This window comes from Lissotriton vulgaris, chromosome 1_1, assembly GCF_964263255.1.
Source record: "Lissotriton vulgaris chromosome 1_1, aLisVul1.2, whole genome shotgun sequence".
In the NCBI taxonomy this organism is placed as follows: domain Eukaryota; kingdom Metazoa; phylum Chordata; class Amphibia; order Caudata; family Salamandridae; genus Lissotriton; species Lissotriton vulgaris.
The window spans coordinates 2065909967-2065923418 of NC_141685.1; the positions used below are offsets into that span (position 1 = coordinate 2065909967).

General features: G+C 44.6%; 1 protein-coding gene across 1 annotated transcript in view; it reads left to right on the forward strand.

Moving 5' to 3' along the window:
- The window catches only part of PLCZ1 (phospholipase C zeta 1), a 665761-nt gene that overhangs the window by 560949 nt on the left and 91360 nt on the right, over nucleotides 1–13452 (forward strand). Inside the window, exon 10 of the mRNA XM_086933607.1 lies at nucleotides 2095–2244. Coding sequence (XP_086789733.1) covers nucleotides 2095–2244 — 150 coding nt within the window. The remainder of the gene's footprint in view (nucleotides 1–2094; nucleotides 2245–13452) is intronic.

A 13452-nucleotide genomic window follows, 5' to 3' on the forward strand; every position in this document is an offset into this window, starting at 1 on the left:
GATTTTTCTATTACAATGCGACTCCTAAAGCATTTATTGTTTCACTCTTTTCCTCTATGCAGGGATTGATCCATGAGCTTTTCCTTTCACTCATCAAATTGAATTCCCGAATTTGCAATTCGGTTTTTGGAAGGAGCATGTTGAGGGCGTCCCTTCCTAATACTGAATTGGAATGGTACGTACGAATGTTTTGTTACCAAAATGTGGTCGCAAAACATTCACAATTTCCCACCAATTGGAAGTTAGTGGTAACCCATTTGCTAATGGAAAGCAGAAAGGCTGGAAAAATATTTTTTTAAAGCAGCCAGTGGGCCAAGCAACCCTACACGTTAAAAATTACGCTTCAAAGTTAAATTCTTTTCTTTTTAAATGCATCATGTTTTCTTTTAAAGAAAGCAGGCTTTGTTTCTAAAAACAAAAAAGATTGTGTTATTTAAAAGCAATCACATACATGGTGGTCTGCTGAACCGAGCAGGCCACCATCCCTGCGTTGGCAGCAAAACCCAGTAGGTCACAAATTGCGACCTACCTCATTAATATTTATGAGGTAGGTCTATTTGTGTCCCTCTATGAATCACTAAGGAAACTCAAAAGAGCTTTATACATTAGGAATAGCGATTTTCTAATTGCGATATGCAAAAAATAGCAATTTGTTAAATCCCATTCCTATTTTCATACATCTAGCCTTACATGCCCATTACCTTCTGTCTCAGGGAAAGTAATTGAGAGTGAGTAGTAAATAAGCAAATTTCATTTTATACTGTCCCCTTGACAATTGATGTTTGATAAATGCCGTACTTGACAAGAAATAAATCAGTTCAATCATCCAAATCATAATTAAAAAAAATACCCTAGTTTAGTGCATAACTCAAGTGAGATTAAGTTATGGTTTAAACCTTTATGATTTTCCAAGTTTACTGTCATCATATCATTTATGCTTAATACAAGAGCATATTCAGCACTGAATCCTACTTTAGAAGCAGTTTCCCAAGAAAATTAGGGAGATCTATCAAGGTGTGTGGCTGTAGTGTACACATATTGTGTATGAGTGTATGTGTATTGATAGATTTGAGAAAAGAAAGTGAAGAGCACAAATGTGTTTTCTTAAATTAGCTATGATCAAAACAAATATTATTAATAAAGGAGCTGATCTCTAACTTGAATATTATTTAGAGCAGGGTTCTCCAAAGTCGGTCCTGGAGGGTCAGACCATGCCACGCTTTTAAGATAACTACATTAATCTAAATGGGAATATGCTAAAAATCTAGCATGGATCTGGCCCTCCAGGACCGACTTTGGAGAACCCTAATTTAGAGTGTGTTTTCCAAGAGCCCTCAGGCAGCTTAAGTTACTATTAGAAATTTACCGGGGGTTGTAGTTGTATAAATTTGGAATGGGAGACATCCTTTACTACGAATGAGCTACAATGCATTCCATTACAATGCAGTTGTTTCAATGCTAATCATTACTTCTCAAGTCGTTTCAACAACTTGCTGTAGGGGGAGCGCTGGTGTTGGATTTACAATCCAACACCTTCCCTGCTGTTGAACAAACTGAAGTAGGAATAGTAAATAATACTATTCCTAAGTCCAGCGCGCCCCCTACAGCAAGTCGTTGTAACAGCTTGCGATGTATTGGTTTGTGTTGAATAAAGCGGTCGTTGTAACAATGGCGCTGTAATGGAATGCGTGAAAAGCGCATTCGTAGTAAAGAGACATATTCATTTGGCATATTTAATGTCAGGCAATGTCATTTCTGTATCACAGCTTGCATGGTTATTGATAATGTGTATCCATCCAATTCTATATTTAAGTAGGTGGCATCTTTAAGGGCTACTGGAAATACAAACCAGTATTTTTGTAGATAGTATTACCCACTTCAAGAAATATGCAACTTCAGACACATAGGAAAAGGAAGAGCTGTTATCCCTTTCTGTACACTTAGATATTTTTTGATTTTGCTTCCAGAACATGAGACACAGTGGCAGAACATACCATTTTTAGAAATACATCTTCTGTCTTAAAAAATAAGGTTTAGTACATGGAATATTTTGTTTTCTTCATGTATCATATTGTTCTCTTTCTTGTAATTTAGCTTTCAACCCGGAGTGGAATCAACCTTTAAACTTTACCATCCATGCTCCAGAACTGGCATTGATCCGTTTCTGCGTAGAAAGTCAGAAAACATTAAGCAGCACTGACTTTATTGGCCAACATACATTAGCTTTAACATGCATGAATAAAGGTAATAATCTTTATGTTATGTGTTTTTATGTTATGTTATGTTATGCTATGCTATGCTATGCTATGCCATGTTATGTTATGTTAATTTGTAAAGCACACTGTCACCCACAAGGGAATCCTGGCACTGAGCAGGTGTGTGTGCCTAGCCATGCCAATGGTAGGTTGGTTAATTGAAAAGCCAGGTGTTCAGCTTCTTGTGGAATTAAAGAAGAGAGGAGGTGGGCTCTGATTTGGCATGGAAGGACATACCACAATTTAGGAGTGAAGTAAGAGATTGTCTGTCCTTCTGATCTGGTTCTGTGAATGCATGGGATGTGTGCAAGTAGGACTCCTATAGAGCAGAGGTGTCTGGGTGGTTGGTGCATGGAGATGGGACTACTCAGCTAGGTGGTCTACGTCGTGCAGTGCCTTGAGTGCGTGTGAGGAGTCTAAATTGAGTATGTTTGTGCATCAGGAGCCTGTGGAGCTCCCTGAGGTGTGGTGTGAAATGAGTTGTGTGTGGGAGGTTTTGGATGAGTCTGGCTGCTGAGTTCTGATTTTTTTGTAGTCGTGTTTTTGTAGTCTTCTAGTGAGTTAGCTTGGTGATCCCTGACTACAGGGTGTTCCCAGAGTCCAACTTGCTGTTGACTACGACATAAGTGACAGTTTTTTAGTGTTGCTTGAGAGTCCTTTGAAGATCTTCCTCAACATTTTAAGGGGGAGGAAGCAGGATTCAGTGACAGCATTGACTTGTGCGATCATGTTCAGTTTGCTGTTTATGATTATTCTGAAGTTTCTTGCAGGGGTTCTGGGTGTGGGTCAAGTTTGGCTGGCCACTAGTTGGAGTCCATGGTGAGGTGTTCTCGCCGAAGATCACTACTTCTGCCTTACCCGTGCTCAGTCTGAGGCAGTTGGTTTTCATCCAGTTAGGCACTTTGGTCATGCAGACAGTGAACTTTTTCCTTGTGTTGGAGGTCTTGTCCTAGAGGGAGTGTACAAGTTGTGTGTTGTCATGAGCATGATTGACATTGGCCAGAGGGATTGTGTATGAGTTGAAGGAGGTGGGGCTGAACAGTGACATTTGAGGCACTCTGTAGATGGGTTTGCGGACCTCCAGGGAGTATGGAACCAGGCTGAAAGCTTGAGGTCTGTACATTGAGAAGGAGCCAATCCAGCAGAGAGAGGGCCTTGGATACCAATCTTATGCTGGAGCCTTATGAGGATGACGTGTGAGACTGTCAAATGCTACTGAGATGTCCAGTAAAATTAGGGCAGTCATTTCTCCTCTGTCTTGAATCATGCAGATGTAATCTGCGGCAGCAATTAGTGCTGCTTATGTAAAATGGTTGGGCCTGATTTGGAACTGCATGGTGTTGAGGAGCTAATGGTTTCTGAGGAGGTGGCAGTTGACATTTTTTCTTTAAGACTTTTGTGGAGTATGGTAGGAGGAAGTTAAGGTTGTAGTTGGAAAGCGTGGCTGGGGTATGATGGTGGCATGTATCCAGCTGTCTAGGAATGTGACTGAGTCAATGGAGGGATTGAGTATGATTGTTAGTGCCCTTCTGATCATTAGGAGTTCTTTAGTGAAGGCGTGGTAGGGGCAAGGGTCAGGTGGAGCCCCCAAATGGATGGTCTAACTGGCAACAGTGATTTTGACAAAGGTGACAGCAGACCAGGAGGTGATGGGAAATTGATTTGCGATGGTGACAGGGTCTGACTGGGGGTTGAAGTTGTTGTATTTGGAGTCAATTGTGCTGGAGAAGAATTTGAGAGCTTGTTGCAAAGGTCTTGTGAGGGGGTGATGTTGCTGAAGGCTGCAGGAGGTGCAGTGAAATCTTTGATTATGGCAAATTGTGTTGGCATTGATGCAGTTTGCATGAGCTGTGCACTTGGTGTTTCTTAACTACAGGTGGTATTTTTGAAGACGTTTTATCTGTGATGACTTGACTTGTTCTAAATTTGTGCTCCTGTTGCTTCCAGTGGCTTTTGTCAGCCTGAAATCCTCTGTGAACCAGCTGTCCTCTTGCTATTGTGGTTGAGGGGAGGCAGTGTTTCTGTGCATGAAGTGATCCAGCTGTTTAATTTCTTGATGGCTTTCAGCAAATTTCTGCTGTGCTTATGCTAGTGCTTCGAGAGAGCGGAAGCTCACTCCTTTTCAGAGATGCTTCGCCAGGTAAGGCGGGCTGTTCCTTTGGTTAAAGGTTTGTGGTAGTGTGGGATGAGTATGTTGAAACTGACAAGGGCATAGTCATAGCCCAATAGGTGTACGGCGGTGTAGATGGGTTTGGTAACATACTGGGTGAGGCCAATATTTCTTACGTTTTCAAGAAGTACGGTAGTGTGTAGGTATTTGAGGTCTTCTAGGTGAAAATTAAGGCCACCTCCAGGTGTGATGACATGATGTCATTGGGAAAATTGGTGCTGCAACCTGGTGGTCTGTATGTGAGGGTTCCACCCAGTTAGAAGTTGGCTGTGATGCATATTTCAAACTTAAGGTGTTCCATGGAGCTGGTGGGGGTATCTGTGTAGGTGGTGCAGCTGTTGGTATCTTTGAAGATGATGGCGACTCAGCATTTGGGCTTGTACCAATGGTCTTACCTGATGATCTTGTAGCTGCGGAGATAGCTATAGAAATTTCCAGTGCTGAGGTTCGGTTGAGCCAGGTTTCTGTGAGAGAGAACTGTTGCGGAGCATGGTCGTGTAGTAGGTCCAATTTCTCTATGGATTGTTTGGTGAGTAAAAGGTGTTGAGGAGCATACATGTAAGTGTGGCATGCAGTTGGTATGTGTGGTAGCTGGTTTCTGTGAGTGATCGGGCATGCTGGGTGATGTAAGTGCAGGAATCGTTGGGGTGGGGTCTGGAGAGAGTGCATGAGAACTTGTAGGAGGTGCATGTGAATGCTCCTTCGGTGTGGTGCAGTATGGCAGCAGTACATGGAGGGTCAGGGTTAGGAGCACAGTGGAGTGCAGCAGAGTAGTGGTGTGTAGAGAAGAACCAGGGTTCCTAGCACAGGGTATGGTCTAGGCACAGACAGGCACTATTTTGGCATGCCCAATACACGTTGGTGCTGTAGCTGTCATTAAATATAGCAAAAGCAGAGGCAGGAAACCTATGTTGGCACTTTCTGTGCAAATAGATGATGGGCCACTGAGGTGGCTTGTTGGGTGAAAAGGTATGCATTTGAATGTGACCCTGAGTGATTGCCAATAGCTGGGATTAATTCAAGCATTTCCATCCATCACTTATTTTGTATGCCCTAAGTGTGACAGGTATACTCAGACATAGTTCCTGTGCTCACTGTGCCACTGGAAACCTAGCTATACCTTGCTCATTAACCCTAACTAGGGTGAAACTGGTCCTTGGTTCCTTGCTTTCCAGTTCAGGGTGGACCAGCCCTGGCATTTCAGGCTGACTGTTTCCATTGGAGCAGGGTCAAGATTGATGTGCATGTGGCTGGGTCCAAACTCCGGTGGCGAGAAAGGCAAAAAAATATGGATTACGATGTGGCTTGAACTACTGCCAGTGGCTAAGATTATTTCAAGCATCCCATCCACCACTTTGTTTTTTGATGCTCCTGGGAAATGCAGTGATGTCACTTCCTACGTTGCTGGATGATGGGAAATTCTGTGATGTCACTTCCTGTGCAGATAGATGATAGGAAATACAGTCATGTTACTTTATGAGCAGATGGGCACTGGGAAATCTCCAATCACAAAAAACTGTAAATATTACATTGCATAACAGTAATGCCAGGGCTGTTAGCCCCTGCTAAACTCTGGTGATTTTATGCCAATTAGGTACAGGAAAACCTGAATAAATACTAGTTGCTCAAGAAACACCTAAATTTAAGGCACATTTTTCATAATACCACATTCATTAGACAATGCTTAATTTGCAAAAAAATAAGTGCTGGCGCCCAGAATTTTGCTCAGAAGCCTGCAGCCTGCTCTAATGGATGTCTGGGTGATTATTATGAATCCTGCATGATTTTGATTTCACCTTATGCCTCTTTAATCCACCACCAATCCCTCACTTCACCTTTAGCTCACCTCTTGCAAGTTCATTTTCATCCGTGTGTTCTCCTTTAGTCATCAATCTTTTTGGCTTTCTCTTCTTTCCTGCATCTGCCTTTTATTTATTCTTGCTCTGAGCCAAAGTCTGATGAGGAAAAATACATTCTTGTCCCTACAAGAAGAGCCATTGGGGCCCAACTGCAACCTCCGCTCTAATTTAGCACTAGCAACTGAGTGTGGTTATGCCCAACCGAGTGTGGTTATGCAAGTTTGCAGAATCCTGAGTGCCACTTGATACAGATGTTGCTGTTCAAAAATAGACGTTTAACAAAAGATGATTGATCTTACTATTCTCCATGCCATTTTAAACAGAAATGAATGAATCCACAATGAATGAATCCACATCCTTGATACTGCCTCCTTTATCGCACAGATGGGTCATGTTGCACTATTGTCCACAATATATAGTGCAATTCTTACTTTGGTGACTCATTGAAGCATGCGCCTAGACACCCCTACAGGTGATTGTTCGCGCTTTACAAATGTGGATTATTATTATTATTGTTTTATGTTTCTGGCCCTAATGATCACTTCAAGCTGCCATAAATCTACACACAAACTTTATGCTAGCATATTGCCTGTCAACTAGTGTTGCTTTACTAATACAATATTCTAAAAGCTGAGCTTTTAATAAAATTAGCCATATCAAGAACCTGTCACGTGGCAGATGGGCCACACACAGAAATATACCTTAATGCATAATTAGCCATCATTAATCATTTCCTCCATTAGGCCATTCTGTGAAAAGACCTGCAATATTTCTCTTCTAAACAGCCATTCACAAAAACCAACAGACAGGGCTTTGAGTTGGTAACACATGAAAATAGCAGTTGTTTATGCCTATGTTACTTTTGTTCAGACATTAAAGGCAGACCAGTCGACAAAATACTTTGTATTTGGCCGGTATAGTAACAAAGAGAATTTGCTCAGAGCTTTAAAAAAGGAAGAAATTACATACTCATTGTAGGACTTGTCCCTTTTTGGCTAAAGTCCCTCAATTTTTGGCTTTCCCCCAGTCCTTTTTCTGACAAAGTGTTGCCAACTTAGATGTTTTGGACACTTTGCCACTGCTAAACAGTGTCAAAGTAAAAGTGTTCCCTGTATGAAGTAATGATAATTGGTTGTCCATGATTGGTATGTTTGCCTCACTAAGTGAAGTCCTTGGTAAAGTGCACCATGTGTGCCAGGGCTGGTAATGCAACTGCTACTAGTGGACCTACAGCACTATTTGTTCCACCTACCCAAGTAGCCTTAAAAAGGGAACTCAGGCCTGCCATTGCAAAGCCAGCATGCAGTTTGTTACACTGCTATGTTGTTCTGTCAAGTGATTCACTTGCCAGACCTTACCCTTCCCTTTATGTGCACATCTGACACCCCTATAGTAGGTCTAGGGTACACCCTGCGCACAGTGTGCAGTGCATGTGAAAGGTAGCACATGTACTAAGGTGTGTGCCATGTCCTGACAGTGAAATAATCTCCATTTTAGTTTTTCACTGGTGAAAGGCCATCTTGCCCAAAGGATAGAATGGGAAGGCTCTGTAATATGTTTTCCAGCCTATCTTACCAAAGGCTTAAGATGGAAAGGTGAAGTTTAGTATGCCTGAAGTCACAATGTAATAACACATTTTTCTGTAAGTGTTTTTTGCATTGTGTGTTCAGAAGCCAATCTTTTAGAAGTGGCTGAGTTTTGCGCTCTAACATTTCTGTGTTTCTCTGCCTGGCTGTGGATTGTCTGTCTGGATTTGAAAGCGATAGGATCTGGGGAATGTCTTGACCCAGGGGAGGAGGTGAGACAGCAACAGGCTGACCTCCATCTGGAGTGTAGGGGGAGGAGAAGCCCTTAGAGGTGAAAAGGCCTGGGTTGCTGCTATAAAACAATTGACTCATCTCCCACTGAGTGATTGAGAATCCAGACCCACACTAATCAAAGGAAGAGAGGTGTCACTGCAGGGAGGCACCCACTACTAGTTTGAACAGGGGTCAGTGCTCCCTGAAGCTCAAAGACTTCCAAGCCATTGAGGAGTATAACTATGAGAGCTGTAGCCTCTGAACTTTGGCAAATGGCTTGATCGAGTGTGAACAAGACTGGAACTACTTCGTGGTCAAGAGGACCTTTTCCAAGGAAGAAACGACTGAAGGATAGGACTGACCCTTGTTGGGTGGTCTAGGGCTGCCCTGCAGTTTGCTGTTTTAATCAAGGAAAGGCTAAAGGGACTTTGCTGTGTGCTGTGGTCCCCTGCTTAAAGGAGTTTGCTGTGTATTGTCTCCTGAAGTAACTATCCCCAAGGGCCTGAGGTGAGCTGGCTCCCTGTTTGGAACACAGGAACATAAAAGTTTCCAGGAGAGTCTCAGCGGCTCTGTGGGAGCGTGCTGAGACCCTCGTAAGAACTGCCTGTATACGTAGGCGCCTGGTGTCCAGTGAGTCTCAGTGATGCTGTGGGCATGTGCTTTGTGCAGCTCTGAGACCTTCAGGGGGGCACCTGGAATCCAAGCAAGGATCAGCGACACTGTGTGCGTGGGCTTTGTGCAACCTGAACCAAGTTGTGAGGATTGTCCATTGATGGTGTGCACCAGAAGGCAAGTGAGTCTCATCAATGTTGTGAGCGTGTGAGTTGTGCACTGTGAGGGTTTTGTGAGGAATTACCTTGTTATCGTGTGCACTGTAATCCACGTGAGTCTCATCGCTGCTGTGTGCGGGTGCGTTGTGCACCGGGAGACTTTCGCGAGGATTTGCATGTGATTGTGTGCACCGGAGTAAAGGGAGTCTCAGCGAGGCTGCGTGTGTGATCTACGTGCAGCCTGAGACCTGTGAGTGGAGTGCCCAGTGATCGTGCACCCGGAGTGAAGGAAGACTCAGCAACGCTGTGTGTGTGCTTTGTGGCAGCCTGAGATCTTCGTAAGTAAAGCGGCCTGTACCAGCAGTCCAGGAGGAGTTGAGTTTCCAGCCCGACCCGCCGTTGCCATTTCACAAAAGTGCTCGGAGGCCCAGTCGCTGGACGAGGAGAGGAGAGTGAGTTTGTGCCCCCCCAGGTAACATGTGTCGACTCCTGGGGCAGGGTACGGGCTTAGTGGGAGACGCTCTTGGCTACTCTCTTGTGTTGGCAATGCAAGCCTCTGCCTCGGCTCTTGTCGCGGCCCGTATTGACAAATGGGAGTGGCGGTACAGGGGCCGGAGTACGAAACAGCACTTTTCGGATTTCATTTTACTGTGTTGGGGGCAACTGTGAGAGGCTGACTGAAGGTCAGAGGAGGAGGCAGAGAGACGGCTAAAGGCCCGGTGATCGGGCCTGAGTGTACTACAAAGTATTCCATTTCTGAGAAAGAAGTATCTGACTGACATATTACACATTACAACTTTTCTGTATAATGAACTACTCGATTGTCATATGACGCATCGCCTTGTTTCTGAAGAACAAACTACTCTGTTGGTTGGATTACGCATTGCAATGTTTTATCTTGCAAAGTGTCTGTTCCCTCGTTATGCATTGCATTCATTTCATTGCAGGGTGTCTGATGTAGGAGATTAGGATCTGCTTACTATGGTTACCTCCACTTTTTGCTGATGTTTCACTGTTTTTCGACTTTAGTCTGGCTGGGGCCCTGCGAACCAGGACCCCAGCCTAGCTGCTTCCTCTCTAAATTGATGGCATGTACATTAGGTACACTTCAGATTGGTTACTGGGTTACCCTTGTGAGTCCCTAGTGTATGGTACCTTAGGTACCAAGGGCATAGGTATCCCAGAGGCCTACCAGCGGCTGAAGCATGTAATATGTCCCCCCTGGGAAGCCTTCCAAATTGGCATCACAGGCCTGCTAGTACATCATGGATAAGGTGGTGCTTGCACCCCTTACTAAGATATTGGCTACCTATATCTACCTTAAATAACAGACACATATAAACCTATAAGTCAATCCTATGGCAGGCCTTAACAATCCTGAAGTCAGAGTGCCTGGTTTTGTGTGAGAGGGTACCCAAACTGGAGCTGAGCCCCTCTGCAGCTTTCAGAAACACTTCTCTGTATCTGTTCTGTGATACAGCCATACCATATACAAGTTCATTATAACCTTGCGGTAAATGCTAACTTTGGAATGGCTGAATCAAAACATGCCGTGTTTGGTGTCAAACAATTTGGAATCCTACCCTCTGCCAGCTCTGGCTGCTGGGGAAGAATTCCACCCTTCTAGAGGGAGAAGACATGTACACCTTTACTTAACCAGTAATAGTTTAAAAGAGCCCCATCATCACAAAATGGATGCTGCTGCCACAGACACGAGTCTGACCTCCTGCAGCTGGACGAAATTCCGGCAGGGGAGGCCAGGACAATAGGTTTCCTGTCTCAGGGAGGAGTAACCACCTCCCCAGACAGAATTTAGTGTATTGGGGCAGGGTGTGCATTCAGTGAATGCTTTTCACACACTGCCTGGGGCACTCTGGTGTCCCAGTGCATACCCCAGTTCAAACCGGTTGCAGAGGTACTTAGCCCCTGATCTGGTGTGAAACTGGACAAAGAGAAAGGGGTGTAATCACCCCCTCCCTGGATCCACCCACAGGTGGGTCCCTAGAGTAAGTCCAACCCCTAAACTTAGTATAAGTATGGGAACCCAGTCCTTAGGACTTTAGATTACCTTGGACTAAACTCGGCAACATATATCCTGGATCTTTGACATTCTATTTCGATTAGAAGATGGAAGAATCTCCCTTGGGGTCAAGCAGTGACTCCCCTGTTCAAACAGGCACCGAAGAAGCATCTTGCCGGTCTGCATTTCCAAGGCTCCCGCCAAATCCCGACGGATTTGTGACACAGGACATGGACTTCCAGATATCTCCTGCACCCATCACGAGAGACGTGGGACCGGAACTCCTGGACACCGTGTACATTTGCAAGTGCATCTATGTCCCGAGCTTTCCCGAAGTTGTGCATTGGGCTACACGCAGTCCAAGCCCTGAGCACCATCTGCACTAAAGATTGTGGGCCTACACTCCACGAGTGTTCCGTGGGCCCGCTTCTAGCATTTCTGCTCAAGGCCCCTTTGCGATCCCTGGTCCATCGACTGGTGGGTCCCCACGAAAGTAACTCTTTTGTTTCTTGGCTTTCCTGGTTGCTCCATATGTGCCCTGAATCCCAGCCAAAGGGTGAGTCCTTCAGACCTTGCTGGTATGCTCAGAAGCCAATCTTTGCATTCTACGTGGGTTGCTGTTGCCAAGACTTGTTGGGTTTAATCAATATGATACTGACACTGCAGCACTCGACATCTAACATGAGACAGCTCGAATCCAGCTCCTGGTTGTTGTCGACGCCTCCTGGTCCTCGTGGCTTAAGAGTCAAACTTCACCTTCTGCACCTGAAATCACCAGACATCGGTGGGCATCTTTTTCTTGCCTCCCTGGTCACTGGCAAGTGACCCAGACTCTTTACCCTCTGCTTTCAGGTTCTTCAGATCTCCGATCCACCCTTGGATTCATCCGGACACTTTTCACTGGGTCGCCTGCAGCACTTCTTTGTAGTTCGCAATAGGAAACAACGACGAAACCCGACACAAAAAGACACCTATGCACCCAGCTTCCCAGGGTGAGGTACACAAGTACTTTGGTGCTCCCGCAGGGTCTTGACTCTCAAACTGTCTAGTTCTCAAGGGGGTTGCTCCTAGTCCACTCCGAAGTATCCCTAATCTTTAAAATCCTAATCGCAACTTTCTCCATAGAAGTCAATATTAATTTGCGGCTGTGTTTAGACACTGCACACGTCCCCCGTAGGTCTCCTGCATCCCTATCTTGGGTGAGTCCTGGTTACCCCAGTGGTTCTACAGGTCCTAGGCCTTGCCTCTATGTCCCTCATGGTTCTAATACCACTTTCTTAGTATATGGTTTGTGAGGCCCCTAGGACTAAACGTATACTGTGCTAATTTACTGTGTGCAAAATAAGTCTAACTGATGTACTTTTGCCTCTAGCCTCATAAAGAGATTAGATGAGTGTGTTTAGAATAAATACATATATTTTATATATGTACCTCCTTTCATTTGGTCATTCACAAGATTATTGACTGGTAAAACAAGCTTCTTTACATTCCTTTAAGAATTAGCCTGAAGACTGCTCTCCACAGCTACCACTAGGATAGCTTTCTCTAAGGTTGTCTTTAACCTACCATCAACAAGGGGTCGTTTGGACTGGTGCAAGGTGCCCACTAAAATAGTGGACAGCATATCCCAGCCCAACTTCTCACATCTGATTGCTGCATTACCCATTACAGTTTTTTTATATTGTAGAAGTATCTGATTCTAGCATTACGAACTGTATGACATGTGATTAGGAGAACAGGAGAATGTTCAGAAGTGCTCATTGACATCCCCAGAACTTACAAAGGCTGGCTGGCATAACAACCGTCAATACCAAAAGATCCCTGTACCCTGGACGTGGGTTAACATTCGTCTAATGGGGCATCCTAATATTGTTAGCTGGAAAATATACTATTTGATTCCAGACCACACACCTACTCTACATAAAGTTGGGTGTGTTCTTCAAGTGCCTACCCGTCCAAATCAAACCATTATTTGTAACCACAAAGGGAGAATCCGGGCTGCTTTCAAATCGACACATCCACCTATGACTGCTCACCTGAGACAGTACATATACCAACACTTAGAAATAGACAAACATAAAAAATGTGTGGTGAAAATGAAGGCGCCTCACGGGCGAACACCCTCGGGGCACTTGGCAGATGTTACCAGTTTCCTACCCCTTTCTCATCATTAGTCGCCATTCCTTTTCAAAATAAAAACAAGTGTCCAAAACGAAACCATGCGTGTTTGTGCAAAAAGACGGGTGCAAGACAAAAACACTCAAGGAATCACTCCTTGATATGACAACAAAAGTGATTAAAATCAGCAGTCACACCAATGTTACAATTTTATTACTGGATATGATGTGTACTGGTGAATTAAGAAGGCTGGTAGCGGAGCCAAGCTCGACATCGAGATGGCCGCACGGTAGCTCGGCTCCGCCGGCCTCCCTGCCTAAACTCGACTATCCTGTAACTCATCCTGCCCAAAAATGATAACAATTTATATGCAAAGTTCCGCAGTCACTTACCATCCATCCTGGTGGATCCGGCGCTCAGTGGGTCCGCAGCGGCGTCCTCCCGGAAAGTGCGGCCTCTTC